The sequence below is a fragment of the Salvelinus fontinalis genome, chromosome 12 (assembly GCF_029448725.1).
Source record: "Salvelinus fontinalis isolate EN_2023a chromosome 12, ASM2944872v1, whole genome shotgun sequence".
NCBI classification, from domain to species: Eukaryota; Metazoa; Chordata; class Actinopteri; order Salmoniformes; family Salmonidae; genus Salvelinus; species Salvelinus fontinalis.
In genome coordinates, this window is record NC_074676.1 from 31893228 (window position 1) to 31918570 (window position 25343).

Below are 25343 nucleotides of genomic sequence, written 5' to 3' on the forward strand. Positions count from 1 at the left end.
TGGTGGGACACGGCTAAACTCCACACAGTGATTTTATTACAGTAATCTCTGGTGAAATTGGCTTAGCTTCCCTTCAGACAGCAAGCAGACAGAGAGGCAATCAGAGACACAACAAGACATACAGAGAGCTGCAATGAGAACAAGACAGTGGTTCCAGAGTCTGGACACAGAGCAACAGAGAGAGGGCTCACTGGGAGTTGACAGCAGTGCAGGTTGACGTTTATTGTCAAGAGTCATGTCCTGGAGGCAGAACTGAGCGATTTCCCCTTAGATAGGCCAGCTGCAAAGTCAACATTAGCTATATTGTAAACATTTATGAAAACAAAAAAAAAGTGATTTTTGGTCTTCATTTAAGGTTAGGCATTAAGGTTAGCAGTGTGGTTATGGTTAGGTTTAAAATCAGATTTTATGACTTTGTGGCTGTTCCAGGCTAGTAACCACTCTGCAGAGCTGCCTCCAGAACAAGATTCATGACCGAAAACGCTAACCTGCAACAGGGGTACGACACTACTAGCAATACAAACTAGGCTCTGTTGTTATGTACTTGTGCCATGATTTACCAGTAAAATAAGATAAAGAATATAAATTCTATGTTAACTGCAGCCTGCTGAATTTCATTGTGTGGTCTTGCTGTCTGATGTAGCAACATACAGTATAGGACACATGCACGCACACGCGCGCGCAGGCACGCACACACACACACACACACACACACACACACACACACACACACACACACACACACACACACACACACACACACACACACACACACACACACACACACACACACACACACACACACACACACACACACACACACACACACACACACACACACACACACACACACAGTGTAATGTTATTGACAGGTAGCCAGTATAAACCAAGGTGGAATGTACCATTTAAAATCTATTCAAGGGGAATTTTTGTCTGTGCTTCATCAGCTATTCTTCTTTGCATTGTTGTAATCCAGCAGCAGCATAGTACAGAAAGAAGGCTAGAGAAGGGAGAGTATAGAGGAATAGTTCACATTGAAATGGCATAGAGGGAAGACTGATTAAAGGGAAATTAAAGTGTGTTGAGCTTGATACAGCATTTTCCTCTGCCTTTTCCCTTTTTTCTCACTCTCTCTTTCTCTCTGCCCTCCCTTTTATTGAGAAGATGGGTCCCAGGAGACTTGCCCCACCCTCATATGTCTGACCACGCCCCTCACGTGACAGAGAGGAATACTAAATCATGGTTGCCATGGTGACCCCCCTCCAATGGTGCAGTTTATCTACTATACTTTGGTATCTAACATGTTGTATACCTTAACAGTTTAACAATATGCTGTGTATACCCGCATACACACGCATTGCGCATGCGCAAACACACACTCTGGAAAACACACACACACACACATGGCCCCACACACACACAAAATGCATTTTATTGCTGATATCGTCAGTACTGTTTCTGTATATGGAAAGAATTGAGTGAATAATACAATATCAAAGTTGGAGAAGATCTGAGCAAAATAAGACTTGAAGAAAGAGGGAGAAGACAAGGATTCAATAACCACAAACAATGAGTTTTCTTTCAAACACTTTCATTATTTTCTCCACATAACTCAAAAACAAACAAACCCCCAAAAAGGTAATAAATGAAAGAGAAGAGGAGAGAAAAAAAGAACTGGGCATGCTTGGGCATGCGATGGGCTCTCAAGGTGATGGGTACCAGGTAGATCACCTCTCAGCATCAAGACCCGCTGGACCAATATTCATAGTTATTCTTTGAATCAGTGAACCATTTCTCATAATATGCCTTAACCATCTTACAGTATCAGTCCAGTTTCCAACAGTACCTCAGTAAGTCAAGACTGGGGGAGCAAACCACAGGAGGTTGGTGGCGCCTTAATTGGGGAGGATGGGCTCGTGGTAATGGCTGGAGCGGATATAGTGGAATGGTATAAAATACATCAAACCCATGGTTTCCATGTCTTTGATGCAATTCCATTTACTCTGTTACAGCCATTATTATGAGCCGTCCTTCCCTCAGCAGCCTCCACTGGCGCAAACGTTCTTGAAAAATATAACTCCAAGCATTTGGCCCCAGCTTTCATTCCTTCACATCGGCAGCTCTATTTGACTTTGCTGGATAGAGAAACGGAGAGGTATGGGAGGAAGAGAAGAGAGCACACATACTGTAGATTGTGAATGATTACTGACTGGAGGACCAGGACAATCAGGAGGGAGTACTAGCCCATTACAGACATGCTATAAATGTCTCAGAGTCTTTGAGTTAGTTAGCCAGCTATAAAAGATAAACAAAACATTTCTCTCTTAGTTTGTCTGTTTGTTTTTTTTCTCTCTTGTTTAGTTACGTCTAAGATGTGAGCTTTGTCATGGAGAAGTAGTGGGATGCAGTATACTGTGTCTGACTCCTTTACTGTACCGTACTATAGCGCCAGCCGAGGCTATCCTATGGAAGATTCTGCTTCTCAGAACAGTACTGGACAACACCTGGAAAGGTTCTGCTTGCTCACAACTAAGAGCAACTTGGCAAAGCCCGTAAAAGACAACCTTTCCTCATTGGGATGACATTTTAAAAATGTTTTCTTTTTTTGTTTTTTGTTTTTTCAAAAAAATGTATACAAATCTAAAACATACGTGACCATGCATTTTAGAATATATTTTTTTTCTTACTTTATAAAACAAGGCAGTTGGCGTTTTTTCAGACGTCTTGCAAATAGCTAAAAATGTTGATGATTTTTTCTGTCTTGGGAAATCGTTGTTTTGAAAGCAGCAGTTTGAAACATAACAGTCTCTGAACTTGTACTTGGGCACACCAGTCTCTTATTGTACGGCCAGCCAGTGGCTCCAGACCAGGTGTGTGGTGAGGTTTGGGTAGAAACCTTTAGTCATTATACTATATATATATATATATATATATATATATAGAGAGAGAGAGAGAGAGAGAGAGAGAGAGAGAGAGAGAGAGAGAGAGAGAGAGAGAGAGAGAGAGAGAGAGAGAGAGAGAGAGAGAGAGAGAGAGACCTCTGTAGGGGCCATTAGATGACAACTGACAGAATGTCATGCCCTATAGTCCTCCTATGAAGTTCAACCTGTACATTAAAGGCCAGAGAGATACTGATAAAGTTGGTTGGAATGTCAATATTTTATACAAATCTAGCGTATTATCACTCCACTGGATAGACGTGCATGAGTATTGTACCTGTTGTGTACATGGAATTGTTGTAGACTATAGAGAGAATCTTTTACATTAGAGACTTTTGTAGACTACAGAGAGAATCTTTTACATTACAGACTTTTGTTGTAGACTATAGAGAGAATCTTTTACATTACAGACTTTTGTTGTAGACTATAGAGAGAATCTTTTACAATAGTGACCTGGATGAAGTCCTTTCAGACAGAACTATTCCAACTCTGGTTGCAGACGGATTAGAGTTGATAAAGAGTTGTTCCTTGCGCATTTTTCAATCTTGGTAACCCAAGTTGCTAAATTTACAAACGGTTTACTAAAATAGATAGGTATGGTGTTATAGTTGTTAGAGGCAATTTTGTATTGGTCATCCTGGTTTTTCAGATTGTAAACATGTCCTGTTGCTGACCAGATTCTGTAGTTGCAAAAGTTTTTTCGCAGCCCTATTTTTATTTTGTCATATTTTCATGAAAGAAGAATACAAAATGAAGTCTTGGTGAAAATGGTTGGTTGTTAGGATTTGGGCAGCACGGTGGGGTATAAAATGAAGTCTTGGTGAAAATGGTTGGTTGTTAGGATTTGGGGAGCACGGTGGGGTATAAAATGAAGTCTTGGTGAAAATGGTTGGTTGTTAGGATTTGGGGAGCACGGTGGGGTATAAAATGAAAGGAGAGTTACATGAAACAAGGAAAAGAGGGTAACAGGATATGGTGTGATGTCATGAGTGGACTACCGGGAAAGGGAAGGATGGGTGGTGAGAGGCTGAACTTATAATCGTGAAGGGGAACAACGTGCCAGAAGGGTGATATGTGCAGGGGGAGAGGAGGGGGAGGGTTCGGAGGGCACTGGGTAGGACAGGGGACAGGGGGCCGTTTCCCATCCCTTTGAACCTTGTATTACTGGGTGGACAACACCTGTGTTCAAATACTACTTGAAATCTTTCAAATACTTTCAGCATTTGCTTTAGCCTGCCTCGACTGTCAGGTAGGCATGGTTTTGCACTTTTGGGACTTTTCTATTGTTTCCATTGCAACAGGTAAGCTCAATCAAGCACAGATACAGTATTTCAAAATATTATTAAATAGTATTTGAACCCAGGTCAGGTGGACACAGTCACAACCGGAGTAGATACATTATTTTCTGCCTCATTTGACCCACAACACCATCATACAAGCAGTGCCACCACTCATCTGAGTCTACCACCCCAAACAAACTCAAAAGAACATCAGCAACATCAACAGAGAGAAAAGGCAATTAAGGAATAAAAAATTATATATATTAACATGTCATACGTGAGCAAATGAATCATTTTAATTATACGTTTTTAAACTATGATTTAAGAAGAAAAACAGGTAATTTCAGGAAGAGAAATAATTAAATCCAAAATGTTTTGCAGATAACTGCTTATCTAAAATCTGGGCATTGGGAACCATCTGTATTCCCATATTGTTTATCCTCTTACTGTATTCTTTACAGAAGTGTCAAATGGTCAAGGGCTGGATACTGATAGTCATGATAATACTCATAATAATGTATAATAATAAAAGGAATCAATAGGTAATACATTTTTAAATAAAAAAGTGGATAAACAAAATTGCGACTCCAATGTTGAGCAAAATCACCATGACGACCAGAATTGAGCTGGAGCTCTGTGGAGGAGGGAGGGAGAGAATAGAACATGTTCATTCAGACTTTCACTAACGTAAGCACACACACACACACAGCTCTGCCTTAACACACAAGCAAATACACAGCTAATGTGTACTTTCTTTGATTTTGGTCTTTACTCTGTATAATTAGGTTAATTTGAGAGATACAATAATTTCAAGTGAGTCTCTGTGTCATTGAGAGCCAGCATGTCTAAACAGCAGACTATTAGTGAAATCTAACTGATTGGCTTGTGTACCGTAACACTGTCATGGAAAATGTGCAGGACTGGATCTATTGTACAAGGTAGAGAGCATAACAAATGACCTATGTAATTATCAAAGCAATTGAGTCCATAGTAAGATATCTAAAATATTTAGAATACAGATACATCTTTACACTGTAATTCACACAATCATTGGTAGCCTACAGCAGCTATGTTTACTCCACACCATGTTACTGAATGATTAACCCTAAGGATGTATTGTGCATAATTCATCATGTCTTTTACGTGGTGCACTCTCCATGCCAAACATGTTGTGTAGATGGCTCAGGTCACTGATCCCATTTGTTTGTGAGATACGTGGACATTAGCTCCATGTGTTGGAGTACCCTCATGGATGGGATGTATGTTTGCCCAGGCTGTTAAAATATATCATAGTGGGATCTTTGTCCAAGAGTGTTTTACAATGTGATCACTTGCAGAATCTACGTCTGTGTTTCATGTGAACCTGTCTTACACAAGTTCGCTGCATTACTTGCCTCACTGCGGTTGCAAACATCCCCCCCCCTCCCTCCTCCAGTCACCATCACACGCCCACTTATTGGCTACCGCTGAAGCAAGGCATAACCTGTTCCCTAGCAACAGAGCGTGGGGCAGCCAATGCGGGGCTGCTTTGTGGAAGGAGCTACTTTGCCAATCTGCTGTTACTAAGGTGCTGGGAGTACAGTGGGAGATAGCTAGCTGAGGCTGTGGTGCGGTGGAGGGGACTGTGGGAGGTTAGAAGCCCAACCAAGGTGTCTGTGTTGTGTAGAGCACCTGTCTATCAGGAGACTACACCAGGGCCTGGGATGCTCCCACTTGCTACCTTACACATAAGAGTTAATTCTGTTATTTTGTCTGTATACAGTAAAGTTGTATCTGAGAGCTGTGTAAGTGCAATTGACATGTGCATGGAAGTGATTACTCATGCATGTGTATTTTTCTGCATGTGTGCACACAATAAACAAATGACATGACTAAATGTGACTATGAATGTGTGGTTGAGAGGAGGACTCCTTACCGAGTTTGCTTTGAGCTGGGTCAGTGTCTTGTCATCGTTGTGTTCTAGTGCAATGGGTGAGGATTTCTGTGGGGGGGAGAGGGTGAGATCCCTGCGCAGAGGCCGAGCCTCCAGCTTGTCCTCCTTGCGCAGACTGTCCATCTTTTGCATTGAGTCTGGGGCCGGTCCCTCCTTGCCCTCTTTACCCTCCTTACCCTCCCGCGCCCCTGAAGGCCGTGCCGCCTCCATGTCTCGGCCCTCCCTGGCCTCCCGGCTCTTACTAGGCCGCTGTTTCTGCAGCGTGTGGGAGTGGGCTTCGCCCCCGTGACCATGGCCCTCCTCTCCCAGCCCATAGGGCTTCTGGGAGTTGGAGTCCATCGGCTGCAGCGGCCTCATCTCCATCTCGTAGTTGCTCAGCTTCTCCTCATCCTGCTCCAGCAGCCGTGTGTCACCGCTGTGCGTCCGCTGGGACCTCCACGATGCTGACGGGCAGTCCGACCACCGGTCCCTGGAGGCCTTGTGATTGGACGAACCATGCTCTCGAGACTTGTGATTGGAGGAGGCGTGCTTGTGGCCGTGGCCGTTGGTGCGCCCGCTGCCCCTGGCCTCCTCTTGGATAGAGGAGGTGGTAGAGCGACTTCTGCCCCAGCTGCCCCCTTTATAAGAGCGCTTGTCCTTGTCCTCACTCCAGCTGTTGGCCCTAAGGTACTCCCCCCCTCCGCGCCCCTCCATCAGCACCTGGATCTCCTGCCCACTACTGCCCCCTCCCCCACCGCCACCACCCCCAGCATCGTCCACAGCACTCTGCCGCAGGAAGCGAGCGTTCTTGGTGCAGTGTGGCTTGGTGGTTGCAGGGCTGCAGGGGGGTGAGGAGGGGTGGCTGGCCTCAGGGCTAAGGTCAGGGGTCAAGTTTGGGGGCGTAGTGCCCTTCATGTAGAGTTCAGGACTGTCTGGCCCTGTGCCACTGGAGACCACCTCAATGTCGTTCTCACTGGAGTTCTGATGCTTTGCCCTTTGGACCTCTACTCCTGACCAACAGCACAGAGACACAGAGAGAGAGACACAGACAGAGACAGAGACACAGAGAGAGAGACACAGACAGAGACACGAGAGAGAGACACAGACAGAGAGAGAGAGACACAGACAGAGACACAACAGAGAGACAGAGAGTCAGGACAGCATGACACACAACGTTGGGATAGTCCCATTTCAAAGTGAATGATTTAGAGTTATTATATTGGGATAGTCCCTTTTCAAAGTGAATGATTTAGACGTATTACGTTGGGATGGTCCCTTTTCAAAGTGAATGATTTAGAGTTATTACGTTGGGATGGTTCCATTTCAAAGTGAATGATTTGGAGTTATTACGTTGGGATAGTCCCATTTCAAAGTGAATGATTTAGAGTTATTACGTTGGGATGGTTCCATTTCAAAGTTAATGATTTAGAGTTATTACGTTGGGATGGTCCCTTTTCAAAGTGAATGATTTAGAGTTATTACGTTGGGATGGTTCCATTTCAAAGTGAAATATTTAGTTATTACGGGATAGTCCCATTTCAAAGTGAATGATTTAGAGTTATTACGTTGGGATGGTTCCATTTCAAAGTGAATGATTTAGAGTTCTCTTTGTTTTATATTCATGAAGTCCAACCTCTGTCATATGGCCAATTTACCTCATGAATGACATGAACAGCTGTACTGCTAACGTCAACCAGATGATGTCAGTATTATGTAAAGGAAATCAAAGGGACGTGCATATGAAGGAACCATAACCCCATATATTGACCTTAAATGACCTAATTTCCTTTCCTGAGATGCGTGTAGTTGATGTGCCCATTCTATTATGCAATCATGCAATCATGCACACAACACAATAGAATAGAATACCTCTTAGACAGACAGACAGACTATTCCTGACCACTCCTGTCCTGTCTGTAGACTAGACTCTGCCTCTTTTCAAGGTTTTTCAGTCAGCAGCACCAGAGAGAGTTAAGCTGGTTAAGCATTCTACTCAGTTACGCCAGACACTCCTTTCTCTCTCTGCATTGCCTACCTTACCTCGCTGTCTCCCAGACGTCTGCACCCAGCCAGTCACAGCACTCACACAATCTTTACTCTGCTCAACAGGCAGCACAGCACAGCACAGCACAGCACAGCACAGCACGGCAAGGCACAGCACAACACTATCACTCTCACTCTCACTCTGAGCCTCAACAGTGCTCAAATGGCTAATTTATAATGTGCAAGTGCACAGATATTGTATGCAAAGGGTTTTGTTTGCGCATAAGAGCTTGGTGAAATGACCCGTTTCAGTTAAGACAAATGCTGTTGTCGTTGCTCTGAGTATAAACTCAGCCTCCTAGGGATTCTGTAACTGTGAGTCTTTATAATGTCATGACATTAAAAACAGCCATCAAGGTATTGTCAGGTACGTGGAACAAACAAACAATCAAGGGACAGTATATGTCAGGAAGTGTGTGTGTGTTTAAGACTGTGTGTGTGTGTGTCAGTCAGCCTGCCTTGCGTGGGCTTGTTGGAAAGTTCAATGTTGACCTCCCTCCAGCTTCCTCTTGCTGCCTCCATCACTCATGACTTGCACTGCACTGTGGGTAACCGGTCCCATGGGGCCCGAGCACATACAGTAGAGCACCCACATGCCTGCCACTGACACCTGATTGATTTGGCTATTCTCTCCTCTCTCTTGTCATTAGTTACATGCCCAGGAGACATACTGTATGTTTATTCATATATGATGCAGTATGTATTTTCTCTCAGCATTTCAAGTTGATAAAATAAAGTGACACACTGTGAGTGCCAAATAGAGGGCATTAGTATATTGACATTTGTGGTTATAAAAAGACTGTGTGTGACAAAATTGGTGCTTCTGGTGTATTGATGGTTGCTATGGGGATGGTGGCACACTCACCGTTTTTGCGGTGCTGGAAGGAGGGGGAGAACTCTTTGGCGGTGACCCTGGCGAGGCGACACTCTTCCTGGGCCTTCTGGGCTGCTCCCATGGCCGCTTCCGCCTTCCCTCGTGCATGGGCTGTCCTGGTGGTGAGTAAATAATAATTAATTAAAGAATGCAACTGCAGGGAGCAAGTTGCATGACTGACTTTGTGAGTGTACTGTACGTGCATTGGAATGTGTAATATAATAGACAGCCAATTCCCATTTCTCCTGTGAGGTCAGACCCTCTAAGTCAGGGCTGCCCAATTCCAATGCTGGAGTATTTTCAAATCATTTCCTATAAATAGCCTACTATTTTAACGTATTTTCAAATACTTATTTCAAATACTATTTTAAAATGCCTGGGTTAAATGCATGGGAGTGTATTTGAGTCAGTGTATTTCAGTATTTTCAAATACTTTCCAAGTGTATTTTCTAATAAATTCCAATATTCAACTACTTGTCTTTGAAAGTAACTGAAAAACCCTAAATAGTATTTGAACCCAGAACACGATACTACGAATCAAGTTTTAGGAGTTACCGAGGTAACTTTGGTCAAATCTGAGTTCAACTCGGGATAACCGGTACCACGAAAGTGTCTCACCTTTTAGCCAGGTACATTTCTATGGCAATGAATCCTTCAGAAATAACCTGCTCTGGTGCAGGTGTATGAGTATCTGAGCCGCGAGTTGAGGACCAATGAAATCAGATTATTTCCCTCTCACAAAGATTCATCCACTTCAAAACTTTAAATATTTTTTTAATTAAATGTTTTTTGTGTGTTAAAAAATAGTCATGTTGAAATACCTATCACATTACACATTTAGTAATGACAGAATGCACTTGAAACTTCACACAGTAAAACCTTTGTATGACAATACAATTATTTTGTTGACAGGAGCGGGAAAAAGGTACTTGTGCATTGATAAGCACACCAACGACGACCTTAACGATAAGTAATAAAATAAATACCTCACTTCTAAAAGCCTTTTTCACACTATAGCCTGCTGAATTGAAAATATTAATTATAATCCACGTAAAAATTCACATTTCCTGTGGCTGCAGGATTATTTCCCTGCTGTATCAAACTGGCTCAAATTAAGATCCTACATCTGTAGCTTCCTTCGTAGTATACCCCTCTGGTTTGTGACAGATAGCCCCATACTGACATCTGTTTCTGTGTCACACTACTGTGGTCTCATAAAATAATAGAGGCCTGATGATAATGTGCACTAACAATCCCTTCAAATGGATAATTCCGTTTTAGCTCGCATGACATAAAGCCACGTCCAGAGGAGAACATATGGTGCTTTCCCAATCGTTTTGCCTTTACCGTTCTTTCTAGTCTCTCTCTCTAAACCCTCTATTTTGTCTCTTTCCTATTTCCCTCTCTCCTCTTTGTTTGTGCAGGAACTGTCTTGGTGCAGTATTGCATGTCGATGGTTATTGATTTTTTTTACTCTGTTTCTTTTTACTTCTGTCTCTCTTCACCCTGGCACTAGAGCTCACAGCACTGTGTGTGTGTGTGTGTGTGTGTGTGTGTGTGTGTGTGTGTGTGTGTGTGTGTGTGTGTGTGTGTGTGTGTGTGTGTGTGTGTGTGTGCGTGCGTGCGTGCGTGCGTGCGCGCGTCCGTCCGTGTCCAGAAAGTAGTGTGTGAGTAATAGTCTGTAAAAGTCTCTGTTTGGTAATTTTAGATAGCTGTATGTGAACAGTGTTGGCTGGCCTGGTGTGTTTGGTAGGGACACATTAGTGGGTGTTAGAGAGGGGTGTGGTGAGGGGGTTAGCTGAGGTGAGCTGAGAGGGGGATAGAGCTCCTCATCCTGCTCTACCGGGGACCAGCCCTCTCCTGGACCGTTGTCCTAGCAACTGCAGGAGCAAGGGAGTGAGAAACATAGTGAGAGAGAGGGGGGATAGGAATCTTCCATTCAGTGTTACTGTGCCCCAGAACACTGCATGAGTTATTTTACAGCTTCATCATTTAGAAAGAATGCAGTGATCACCCCACCCTCTATCTCACTCACTCACACACTCACACACACACACATACACACACACACACACACACACACACACACACACACACACACACACACACACACACACACACACACACACACACACACACACACACACACACAGACACAGACACAGACACAGACACACACACAGACACACAGACAGACAGACAGACAGACAGACAGACAGACAGACAGACAGACAGACAGACAGACAGACAGACACACACACACACACACACACACACACACACACACACACACACACACACACACACACACACACACACACACACACACACACACACACACACACACACACACACACACACACAGACACAGACACAGACACAGACACAGACACAGACACACACACACACACACACACACAGACAGACAGACAGACAGACAGACAGACAGACAGACAGACAGACAGACAGACAGACAGACAGACAGACAGACACACACACACACACACACACACACACACACACACACACACACACACACACACACACACACACACACACACACCCACACGCTAGCACATGTGCTGGCGTGTAAGACAGATATGGATTTGATTCTCTGTCTATTTATATCACACCAAGCCACAGCAGTAAGAACACCACTTCTGATTTCACAGAGACACTAATCATTCCATGACATCAGACACACACAGGACTTTTTGCCTGCACCCCTCATCCCTCCTAATACACCTTCTTACTCTCATGCATGTGCACGTGCACTGCACACATGAACAGAAGTTATTTCACCGCTCTCTGACTCACAGTGCACAATGTCTCGACCTCTTGAACCATCTTTCTCATGCAAACACAGACACGTTTTCTCACACAACCTGCATTTACCTTGTAACACACAAGTAAAGACAAACGCCCTCCTCCCCACCTCCGCTCTAACAGACATTTAGAGAGATAACTTCCTCTCACACCTTTATCTATCTAACACATTCATTCACACTGAATATATTTGTCTTGAGAAGCTGCTAGCTAATCTTATGTTAATGGAAAAGGGGCCATGCTTATACAATCTTAAGTAACCTAGAATGGTATGACTAAGGCATGACCACAGCCATCTGGGGAATAGGGTACCATTTGGGACACAAGGAGAGTCTCACTAATCCTCAGGATGACACACATAAGGAGCCTCTTTTTAATAAGTTGCATCAAGATGGAGTTGAACAGAGCCGGAGACGATTCATGCTTGTTTCCGGTATCAATGTCTCATCACCAGCACATGTGTGGACAGGATTCTGTTTTAAACATGACTGCCATGACGCAGGGACTCTGATAAACGCATTTACCCTATTAACATCTCATGAACTTCTCCTTCTGTCCTACTGTGGTCTCTTTCTGTCCTACTGTGGTCTCTTTCTGTCCTACTGTGGTCTCTTTCTGTCCTACTGTGGTCTCCTTCTGTCCTACTGTGGTCTCTTTCTGTCCTACTGTGGTCTCCTTCTGTCCTACTGTGGTCTCTTTCTGTCCTACTGTGGTCTCCTTCTGCCTCTGTTTGTGAGTATGTCTCTATCTCTCTCTCTCTCTCTGTGTGAGTGTTTGTTGTTGTTTACCTATATTATTCTGTGACTATGCATTATTTATTGGTATCTTACCTCTAAGAGTAACCTTTGTCTTGGAGTTCTACAAGGAAAATACCTTTCCTCTCATAATATCTGGGTTAGCCTGAGTACTGTATGCACCAGAGAACTGCTCTAGAGGCAATTAAAATGTTTAGCATAGAATGGTTGAGGTCAATCTCTTCTCCCACGGTGTTCCTCAAAATGTGCTTCCCTGTCCTCACAGACAGAGGTATGTTACCCACATTCTCCTTACTGTATTTTAGCACAGCTGTAAAGTCAAGCAGTGGCTGCTATTGTTCCTGTATACAAAATGATACCCCCATATTCCCTGCTCTCATCCTCTCCTCTCTCTGTGCTACAGCAGTGCCACACTGAATCAGCTGACATGGGTTCAGATAAATCTATTATCCTGCTGCATCGAGGTGTAGATGCCCTCATCTATAATGAGTGTCCCTGTGTAGGTAGTTAGCTGTAGCCAGTGTGCCCTGTGTAGGTAGTTAGCTGTAGCCAGTGTGCCCTGTGTAGGTAGTTAGCTGTAGCCAGTGTGCCCTGTGTAGGTAGTTAGCTGTAGCCAGTGTGCCCTGTGTAGGTAGTTAGCTGTAGCCAGTGTGCCCTGTGTAGGTAGTTAGCTGTAGCCAGTGTGCCCTGTGTAGGTAGTTAGCTGTAGCCAGTGTGTCCTGTGTAGGTAGTTAGCTGTAGCCAGTGTGTCCTGTGTAGGTAGTTAGCTGTAGCCAGTGTGCCCTGTGTAGGTAGTTAGCTGTAGCCAGTGTGCCCTGTGTAGGTAGTTAGCTGTAGCCAGTGTGTCCTGTGTAGGTAGTTGGCTGTAGCCAGTGTGCCCTGTGTAGGTAGTTAGCTGTAGCCAGTGTGCCCTGTGTAGGTAGTTAGCTGTAGCCAGTGTGTCCTGTGTAGGTAGTTAGCTGTAGCCAGTGTGCCCTGTGTAGGGAGTTAGCTGTAGCCAGTGTGTCCTGTGTAGGTAGTTGGCTGTAGCCAGTGTCCCTGTGTAGGTAGTTAGCTGTAGCCAGTGTGCCCTTTGTAGGTAGTAGGCTGTAGCCAGTGTCCCTGTGTAGGTAGTTAGCTGTAGCCAGTGTGCCCTATTATTATACTTTAAAAAAGACAAATGTGCAGACGCTCTTATCCAGAGCAACTTACAGGAGCGATTATCGTTAAGTGCCTTTCTCAAGGGCCCATCGTCAGATTTGTCACCTAGTCGTCTCGTGGATTCAAACCACCTTTCGGTAACTGACCCAGTGCTCTTAACCGCCAGGCTACCGGCCGCCCTGTGTAGGTACTTAGCTGTAGCCAGTGTGCCTGGAAGAGTTTGATGAGCTTAAATGGGATTTGAGTTTTAGAACCAAATATAGCAAATGCATACCCTTGCATATACTGTATGTATGTGTAGAAACACAGACACGGACACACACATGGAAGTGTACAGATGCCCACAAAAACGTAACATAGCTATGTAAAACAAGACTTAAGTCCCTAGGTTTTAGAGTAATAGCCTTTGGGGTTGCATCCTATGATATAATAATTAATCGATATGCATAGTTAAGACTTTGGAGATCTTGGAAGAGTGTGCTGGGTGTTTGAACATTTATTTGCATGCACATATATTTATGTGCAAATTGTGTGTGTGTGTGTGTGTGTGTGTGTGTGTGTGTGTGTGTGTGTGTGTGTGTGTGTGTGTGTGTGTGTGTGTGTGTGTGTGTGTGTGTGTGTGTGTGTGTGAGAGAGAGAGTGTGTGTGGGCCAGCCTCCAGTTCAGCCTCCCTTGTCACTCTCCGGCTGTCCGCCAAAGCAGATATCACTCCCTCCCTCTGCTCTCTCTCTTTCTCTCTGTTGCTCTCTCTCTTTCTCTCTGTATCTCTGATACTCTCTCTCTTTCTTTCTATATCTCCCGTCATGCCTTTCTCCCAACTACCTCCAGGAGAAGGCTTCAATGGCCCAACACAGGAGTGCAGAACTAAGTCAAGAAACAGGCAGATCACACAGATATTCTGTTGTCATAGCTCATGGCCTAATTGCGCTTTCTCTTTATCTCTCTCTGTCAACCACAAAAATACATGCACACATGCACATATGCACGGACACACATACACATGTGCATGCACGCACGCACACACACGTCTCACACACACGTCTCACACACACGTCTCACACACACACACACACGTCTCACACACACACACACACACACACACACACACACACACACACACACACACACACACACACACACACACACACACACACACACACACACACACACACACACACACACACACACACACACACATACGAACAAATGTATACATGCTTTCAAATAATGATGTAATAGTTCATAGCCATGACACCATGACCGTGTATACCCACATCATTGATTGTCTCTACTGCTCACCCATCAATATAGACCCATCAAGGTTCCGGGCAACGTGTTTAAACAATCCATACCAGCCTCATTCAGACCCCAGTCTGGCTTGGTCAGGATGAGGAACTCAGTATAGTGGGCCATGCAGAGTTCCACATGCATGTGTGATATCCAAGAGCAACCAGCTATGTAATCCAACCCTAGTGTATAACTAAATGAATAGTCACTGGGGACAGTTTGTTAAAATAAATACAATGTGATGTAGCTCAATGTTGCCATACATTCTTTCAGTTCCTCAGTCCAGAAGTGGATACACAAACTAACAGTGGGGAACCGTGAGGGCCTTCTACACCTTCAGAGAAGACCTAAGAATTTATAAAATAATTGTTGTCGTTTTAAAATATACACTTTGTTTGAATTTCTATTTAATCTTTTCAATAATATTTCAATGGTATTCTGATTATATTATCCTTCTCAATGATATTCTGACTGAAACTCTTCAGGTTGTTTTGGAAAGGAAAGGGTTAACACTGAAGCAAAAAAAAGATCCAATCAGGATTTTTCTTTGTTGGTCTCCGGGGAGAGAAATCTAGCTAGCTATGTCAGCCATTGGCTAGGCCCTCAGAAGCTAGATAAAAGGCATCTGCCATTCAACTGTATTAGGGCATAATTTAGGAGTGACAGTGGAATCAACCAATCACATTTTGACTTGGGTGGGACGGTTCTTACAAAATCGTATGGAAACTTCCAGCTTCTTGAAGGAGGACAGGACACTGCACAATAGCGAGCAGTAGTTTTCCCACACTTTAATAAGCTAGCTTTTGTTGTAAGCTAGTTAAAAGTGTGTAGCAGCTGCAGAATGTGTTATCGAAGAGGATGTTGTTGCTAAATTGTTACTCTGGCTTCGCCCTTTTCAAGATGAACTTTCAACAAGAAGTTATATTTCAAATGATCATTGTCTGGTGAATGGAACAGTGTTTTTTTTATTGCAGCTCGCTTGCTATTGTTAGCTGTCTCTTTGAAAATAATGTACAGTATGTGTGTGAAACATTGTTGCATTTAAACTTTAGATTGATCACTGGTTACTTTGTGTGGTGAACATGATGAAAAGTAATAGTTATACAATTTGATTGAGAAATGCTTAGCCTAATGGTTGTGTATTTGTATTCTTATGATTGGGACCTTCTGGCTTATTATGTCTGAGTGAATGAGCTTCTTATCCTTTAACATCATGCTGTGTGTGACTGCTGTCTTTCTAGTGGCTCTATGTTTTTGGCTAATGGTGTTTCTGTATGCTACTGTACAATGTAGGCCTACAGTGCAGGCTACATTTGATAGCAGAGTTTGCTAAACAAATGACCTCCCGATACAAATCTTCATGATATCACGCAATCACGCGAATGTCCCAAAGGTTGCGTGTTCGAAACTCATCATAGACAACTTTAGCATTTTAGCTAATTAGCATCTTTGCAACTACTTACAACTTTTTAGCTACTTTGCAACTAATTACATGTTAGCTAACCTTAACCCTAACCTTAACCCTAACCTTAACCAAAACCTTAACCCTTAACCTTAACCCCTAGCCTAGCTAATGTTAGCCACCTAGCCATCTAGCTAATATTAGCCCCAACAAATTAGAATTTGTAACATTCATATGTATTGCAAATTCCTAACATATTGTATGAATTGCAATTCATAACATATCATATGAATTGTAATTCGTAACAAATCATATAAATTGTAATTCGTAACATATCATATGAAATGGATGAGGGACATCCACAAATGAATACATATTATATACCATACCAAACGTAACAGATCATACTCCTGAGTGGTGCAGCGGTCTACGGCACTGCAGCTCAGTGCAAGAGGTGTCACTATAGTCCCTGGTTCGAATCCAGGCTGTATCACATCCGGCCGTGATTGGGAGTCCCAAAGGGCGGCGCACAATTGGCCCGGCATCGTCTGGGTTTGGCCGGGGTAGGCCGTCATTGTAAATAAGAATATGTTCTTAACTGACTTGCCTAGTTAAATAAAGGTTTAAAAAAATACGAATTATTATAGATTTAAAAAAAATACTATTTTCAGTGTCTTAGTTTTAATTTTGCTATGTTACGTCTACCCCTAAGTACAGGTTGCAGGCAAACAACGAGTTGAGAGCTGCTTGCTCTTGAGATGATATTCTGGTGAAACTAAGCTATGTTGCACGCATGTCAATATATTTGTGCTTTGCGATGTCGTAGGCCACTTTGTGCATGATTTCTCTATTGTACTACATAATTGATATGGTGTATAGTATACCTCCACTACACTACTTTGATACATATCAATGTCAATTAAAAGTGAGTATACGCAATGCCCACTGAAACAAAAGTTGGTATATCGCATATATTTTTTATTTTGTATCTGCTTATAGCCCACACTAACACTACTGATCATGAGCGAGTCACAATCACATCCATTGATGTGTCATCATTGTCACTTTTGGTGATAGTAATTTTTGAGTTTGGTACAACGTGTTGGAAGATAATTTTTCGCCACTGAAGGCATATGTCCAACAGTCACAGTTTGCCACTGCAAACTAAACCCTAGTATTTGCTATTTGGAGGTACTATAAGCCCTCTATCCATCAAGCCTGACCCAAAGATGACCCTCTACCAGCCTCCTATACACAGACTGCTATCATTAAGCAATAAAGCACGAGGGGGTGTGGTGTATGGCCAATATACCACGGCTAAGGGCTATTCTTAAGCACAACGCAACGCGGAGTGCCTGCATACAGCCCTTACCCGTGGTATATTGGCCATATATCACACACCCTCGAGGTGCCTTATTGCTATTATAAACTGGTTACCAACGTAATTAGAGAAGTAAAAATAAATGTTTTGTCATACCCATGGTATACAATCTGATATACCACAGCTGTCAGCCAATGAGTATTCAGGGCTTGAACCACCCAGTTTATAATAAGGCCCTACTCCTACTCCTAGTAAGGCCTACAAGGAAGGCCACATGGGCCTGTTGCTGGGGCTTACCTGGACATGGCGATCTCAGCCTTCTGCTTGGCGATGTCTGCAGCCTTCTCGGCCGCGTCCACAGCCCGGTCCACCTTCTCTCTGATCTTACTGACTCTGAGGGGGATCAGGTTCTTTCTCTTGCCGCTCACCAGGACATTCTGCTTGTACTTGCCCTCCTCCTTGGTCCCATCAGGGAAGGTAGTGCAGCCGTACCCGTGCCGCTTGTTTCCCACCCACTCCCCCTCATAGTGCAGGCCATCCGAGCGCCGGCTCACGCCAAAGCCTGTGCGCTTGTCGTTCTTCCACTCACCGCAGTAGGTCTCTGTTGCCGTGGCGTCCACATCGTCCTCGGCAGCGGCCAGTTCGGCCTCGCCTTCTCCCAGGCTGATGGTGGAGTTGACTGAGCTGACCGTGCTCATGCCCGCCTCGCTGCGGAACGAGCTCTGCTTGGAGCGCTGGCTGGCCAGAGAGCTCCTGGACTCGGACTTCCTCAGTTTGAGTCCGCTGAGGATGGAGCGACCTCGGAACAGACCCTTCTTCTTGCCCTTCAGCAGCTCTGCCTCACTGTGTGCCGTGAGCACAAAGCCCCCCCGCGACACGGCCGGACTGCCAGCGGAGCCCATCCCACCTACGCACGCCACGCCGGCCCGGTCCGGGAGCAGAGACATCCCGTTACTGTGCTCCGAGCGCAAGGAGTTTATGGAGGTACGCAGCGGAGAGCGGATGACGGCTGCCATGCCGTACGGCACACTCTGCCGCAGGCCGTATCCCTGTCGCATCCCCCCCAGCCACTGGCCCTGGTACGTACCTGCAAAGAGAGAGAGAAAGGTCACAATGCATACCAATATGATATAACAGAATATCAATAAATTATTCATTTTTATATTTCACAATACAACAACAACACTAGTGATAGAGGTATGTGCCTAAGGGAGCTAATGAACACACTGCAGAGTCTAGCATGTGTAAATCCCTATTTGTCTGTGTCGGAACTCAGCTGATGACATTACAGCCTATTACAGTAATACTCGCTGATTGAACACACACTCTTCCCCTCCAGCATTGTCTACATCATACCTGAGACACTAAGTTCAAGTGCTTCAATTAGGGACTAAACCATGCAGTATTACCATAATAACAACAACCAAACATACCACTACTACTACCACTACTAATACCGCCAGTATCAACACTACTATACTAAGGATATAAAGTAAAAATACTGCATCCCAGGCTGTATCCCAGTCATCAATATATGTATGAGTGAAACTGTGGCGAGATAGTAAGTGAAGAGCACTCATAACATCTATCAACATGTCCATCCCGTTTTCTATCACTATGTCCATCCCGTTACCTGTCAGCACTGTTATTTAGGGGTCATATTGCCAACAAAATAATGTAATGTTCTTTTCCCTGAAATGTCCAGTATGGCAGCTGGTCATCATGTCGTCTGCCAACCTCTCTGATTGATCATGTCTCAGTGTGCTCCTATATAGAGGTAACAAATGGACATTAGGTGCCTGAACAGCGTAACAAAGGACTGACCCTGACTGGCTAGGGTCAAAGGTGAGGTTCCACTTGGCACTGGATTCCATAACTCAATTCAGTGGTGCTATATTATGTCAAAAGTTTGATGGTAGATTTTCAGCCCGATGCAATAGATGACATATATATAGGGATAGGTAGCATTGTTTCCTATTGTGAACTACTCTCTAAGTCTATTTTATCTCTGAAAAGGCCCAATACTTGTTCAGTACACTGCCTTAGTAGTTTATATTTTAAAGATGTCGGAGGATTTTTAATCTCTTTTTCTCTATTTCCCATTCCAGTATAGGTCCATCTGTTGGATATCTCTGTAGTGCTGAAATCTAAGACAATTCACTGCATCTCTCTCTGTCTCTCTCTCACATGCACGCGTGCATGCGCACGCACCCACCCACCCACCCACACACACACACACACACACACACACACACACACACACACACACACACACACACACACACACACACACACACACACACACACACACACACACACACACACACACACACACACACACACACAATCAATCCTTGTGGGGACCAAACAATTGATTCCCATTCAAAATCATATTTTCCCTAACCCTAATCTTAACCGCTAACCTAACCCTATCTCTTAACCCTAACGCCTAATCCTAATTGTAACCCTAACCCTAATTGTAACCCTAACCCTAAACACTAAGCTTAAAATAGAGTTTTTCTTTGTGGGGACAGACAAAATGTTTCCTTGTTTTACTATCCTTGTGAGGACTGCTGGACCTATAGGATCCATCTATGTACAAGTATTCATCTATCTTATCTATATTCCATCCTTTCCTTGCTGCCAATGACTGAGCAAACCCTCTGATGTAACAGCTCTTCTGCTCGGTGATTCATCGCAGCAAGCTTTCTAGAATTTGCTGCTTAAGTGTGGAATCAGCACACATACAGATGTAGGATCTTAATTTGATCACCCTGTTGTAGGAGAACTGTACCGAAAACTTGTAGTGTATTTTGAAGTTTTAAAAGGCTTCTGAAGTTAGTAATTTTCACATTGACATTTCGGACTTGATTTTTCCCTTATGAAAAATGTATCAACCCCTATAAAAATGTCCATTAATTATAATCCTCATAATAATTAATATTTCCTGTTGCTACATGATTATTGTCCTGCTGTAGCAAACTGGCTCAAATTTAGATCCTACATCTGTGTAGGCCCATATAAGGATCCCAACCAATCTCTGCATCTGTTTTTGTATCACTCCTTCTCCACCCCCCCCCCCCCCCCACCCTACGTGCACATGCGCACACGCACGCATGCACGCACACACACACACACACACACACACACACACACACACACACACACACACACACACACACACACACACACACACACACACACACACACACACACACACACACACACACACACACACACACACACACACACACACACACACACACACACACTCCCCTTTCCTCTCTGCCTTCATTGCTATCTTTGGGCTGGCATGTCAGAGAAATGCACAAGCTTGGATGGCTCAATGAGGCAACAGCAGAGAGAGTGTGGGATATCCCCACCCCCACAGCAACACACTGCTGCTTCTACTTCTACTGCTGCTGCTGCTACTACTGATGCTACTTCTACTGCTGCTGCTGCTACTACTGATGCTACTTCTACTGCTTCTGCTGCTACTACTGATGCTACTTCTACTGCTGCTACTGCTGCTACTGCAGCTACTCCTACTGCTCCTACTGCTGCTACTCCTACTGCTGCTACTGCTGCTACTACTGCTGCTACTGCTGCTACTCCTACTGCTGCTACTCCTACTGCTGCTACTGCTGCTACTGCTGCTACTTCTACTGATGCTACTGCTGCTACTACTGCTGTTACTGCTGCTACTGCTCCTACTCCTACTGCTGATACTGCTGCTACTCCTACTGCTGCTACTGCTGCTACTCCTACTGCTGTTGCTGCTGCTACTGCTACTGCTGCTACTGCTGCTACTCCTACTGCTGCTACTCCTACTGCTGCTACTGCTGCTACTGCTGCTACTCCTACTGCTGCTACTGCTACTTCTACTGCTGCTACTGCTACTGCTGCTACCGCTGCTGCTGCTACTTCTACTACTGCTGCTGCTACTGCTTCTACTTCTACTGCTGCTACTGCTACTTCTACTGCTGCTACTTCTACTGCTGCTACTGCTGCTACTGATGCTACTTCTACTGCTGCTACCACAGTAGGATGGAAACCTACTGAAACCTACTACTCTTCAAAACAGGCCTGGCAGTCTGGGTGGGCATTGAATATTTCTGTGTGTTTGAGTGTGTGCGGGGGGAGAGTGAAATAGGTAGACAGAGCAGAGAGAAAGAGGGAGAGAGAGGGCAAGACTAAGACCAAGCTCTAACATATCTCTCATGTGGAGCTTGTAATCATTGTCATACCTCCCCCCGTTCCACACACGTCTGACCGTCACAGAGACAGCTGGCCAACATCTGGGCACACCCGCCCGATCCTATCAGTCAACAGCTGTGTGCCATATGATGGATCAAACACAGGCCTCAACTGATAGGATTACACTGATATTCCCAGAGAGAGAGAGAGAGAGAGAGAGAGAGAGAGAGAGAGAGAGAGAGAGAGAGAGAGAGAGAGAGTGTGAGAGAGAGAGAGAGAGAGAGAGAGAGCGAGAGAGCGCGAGAGTGCGAGAGCGAGAGCGAGCGAGAGAGAGAGAGAGGTTAGCTAGGGCCTTCCAGCATTGCTCTGGCACATCTATCTATCTAGGATCACTTCCTGTTTTCCAGCTCTTGATTTGATTTAATTGATCCCAGCACAGACACTCCAGAGATAGAGAGAGAGAGAGGGAGGGAGGATGTATGAGTGCTTCTTCTGTGTCTGATTTTATTTTTAATTTTTTTTAGCTTTTGCGACACAGCTGAAATAAGGTCCAGACTGAAATAACTTACGTTATGTCTGGTTTCAACAGAGTCCATATACACAGAGAAGTGACTTATCCTCTCTTGACAGTTTGATTAGGTCCATTTTGGATCAGACCACAGCATATTAAGTTGTTATTATAGCTGGCAGACACAATAGCTAGAATCAGGTCATAATGAAAGACTTGTGTGTACCCCCCCCCCAAAAAAAAAATAATAATAACAATACAAATAAAGACTGGTGTGTCCCAGACCTGCAACAGCAGAACACTTCTCAGTGAAGGAGGTCAAGCTTTAAAAAAGTTGAGAAGGGACGTCTCTCTCTCCCATGAGAGAGCAGCGAATGTAAACTCTGATTCTTTGGCAATCCATTGACATAGCCATGGGATCATCATCTCACCATTACTTGTATCTCACTACAGCCATTAGTAAAGCATAGCTAGGCTAATGCCTGATGCAAGTTTGCACACATGAACATTAATTATGAGGCAAAATAAATACAATGTCACATCAAGCAGAGAAAAATGCAGTAGTCTACCTGAATATACTTTTAACAAATGTGTGTTAATTGAATTCAAAGTATGAAGTGCTCCTGAAATGTCAGTGACATTTTCCTTCTGGCTTAATTTTGACATTGACATAAAAATCCTGTCATTACACATGCCATGAATCATTCCACATCAAGCAAAACATATTATATGCTTACTTGAGTTGTGTCATCCTTGTGTAGCCTTATAGACTTTAGGAATGTTTTAATGAAGCTGCATCGTGACCCGAAGTGTAGGCCTATTGTCATTGGAGCTCTCCAAGGTTCTGAAATGATAGCATTCTCTCTGTGGTGGTGGATGGATGCACGTTCATCATTGGTTTGCCTGAACAGTTTCCCACGCGTGAATGTGCCTTTACAGCTCGACCAGGATGTCGGAAAGCCTATTTCAATTCAGATTGACGCTAGTTTCATCAGTTAATGTGGCTGTGGTAGAAAACTCAGAGCTGTGGAGGCATCTCTCAGTCGTGTTAATAATCGGTGAGGCAAGCATATTATTCAATTTCCCCACAGCTATGAAAACATCTAGGATTCTGAACATATATTTTAATTCACAACGTGTCACATGTTGCCGGCGTTCAGATTCGGCCTAGTATGTGATGCATGTAGCCTGACTACAATAATCCTCTGTCGTTTATTTGCGTATTGGTTTTCTATGGACTATGCAACTCAGATGTTAAAACGAATTCGTTGGAGGTTTTCCGCCGGAGGGCTGTGAGATGGGTTTTACAACAGCAGTACAGGGGACAGCATGGAAATGGTTAAACGTAGAAAGATCAAAGACGCGGAAACATCAGAGAAACCCTGATTAGATCACGCGCCAACCAACCCTCGGTCTGAATTCATAATAGTTATGTGTTCCTCTGTTTCTAGGTTAAACTTGTCTGTTCTATATTCACTCCAACAGTGACTTCAAAGTTTAGGCCTACTAAATCTGTAATCAAATGATGAATCTAATTTTGATATTATAGGCCGCATTGTGAGTTCAATTCATAACAGAGGAAATTGAGGATGGCAGAAAGTGTGTTTGGATTGTCTCTTTCATGAATTATTCATATTTTACAAAGTCAGCACTTGCACTTCAGACTTGTATGTTTGTGTGTGTGTGAGAGAGTGAGAGAGACAGACAGACAGAGAAAGTGAAATATATATATATATACATATATATAGAGAGAGTAATGTGCATGTAAACAACATGACTCACAACAGTGTAGTAAGATAGGGCTGTATGGTAGTTTGGAGCAACTCTCTTCAAGAAAAATGTCTAATTGCTGACACAAAAAAGTTCGGAATTTGGAGAATTAAAAAAAATCTGGTGATGGTTACGCTTAGGCAAACAAACTATAAAGGAAAATAGACATTGGGCATTTTGCCCATCTATCAGATAATTTTTTTTGTAATTAAATCTTAAAAACTGAAGTCTAGGTATCTTATTTTAATTAAATGTATAAAATATTGAAACAAAATGGCATTACACATCTCACTATTAATATCCTAACTATTATGGGGTTTTGATGTAAGGTTCCTCTTTTCATTATTGCGCCAAATCATCCTAAAGTATCTTAAAACGGTCTGTTTAACTCAATGAAGTTACTTATAGATGATTTGGACATGATTTGGAAAATGCTCATTTAGGTACCATTGACTTGCAACACACACCTTAAATTTGACTGCTTCATTAAAAACTGATTTCAAATTCTCTCTAGACAAGTGGATTATTTATCTTTAGGCTCTCCTAATTGTACACTATATGACCAAAAGTATGTGGACAGCTGCTTGTCGAACATCTCATTCCAAAATCATGGGCATTAATGTGGAGTTGGTCCCCCCTTTGCTGCTATAATGACCTCCACTCTTCTGGGAAGGCTTTCCACTAGATGTTGGAACATTGCTGCGGGTACTTGCTTCCATTCAGCCACAAGAGCATTAGTGAGGTCGGGCACTGATGTTGGGCGATCAGACCTGGTTCGCCGTCTGCGTTCCAATTGATCCCAAAGGTGTTCGAAGGGGTTGAGGTCAGGGTTCTGTGCAGGCCAGTCAAGTTCTTCCACACCGATGTCGACAAACCATTTATGTATGCACCTTGCTTTATGCATGGGGGCATTGTCATGCTGAAACAGGAAGCGCCTTCCCCAAACTGTTGCCACAAAGTTGGAAGCACAGAATCATCTAGAATGTAATTGAATACTGTAGTGTTAAGTTTGCCCTTCACTGGAAATATGGTGCATAGGTCGAACCATGAAAAACAGCCACAGACCATTATTCCTCCTCCACCAAACTT

General features: G+C 43.8%; 1 protein-coding gene across 4 annotated transcripts in view; it reads right to left on the reverse strand.

The window, feature by feature from the left end:
* Positions 1–1574: 1574 nt before the first annotated feature.
* LOC129867197 (junctophilin-3-like) overlaps positions 1575–25343 on the reverse strand; it is a 29630-nt gene continuing 5861 nt past the window's right edge. The window contains exons 2-5 of one of the 4 annotated variants that reach the window (XM_055940429.1): positions 18077–18866; positions 9040–9164; positions 6135–7141; positions 1575–4853 (exon numbers count right to left, since the gene is read on the reverse strand). In XM_055940429.1, coding sequence (XP_055796404.1) covers positions 4773–4853; positions 6135–7141; positions 9040–9164; positions 18077–18866 — 2003 coding nt within the window. In that variant the 3' untranslated portion in view covers positions 1575–4772. Of the gene's footprint in view, positions 4854–6134; positions 7142–9039; positions 9165–18076; positions 18867–25343 lie in introns of those variants that run through there. The other 3 variants (XM_055940430.1, XM_055940432.1, XM_055940431.1) reach the window with 3 other exon arrangements.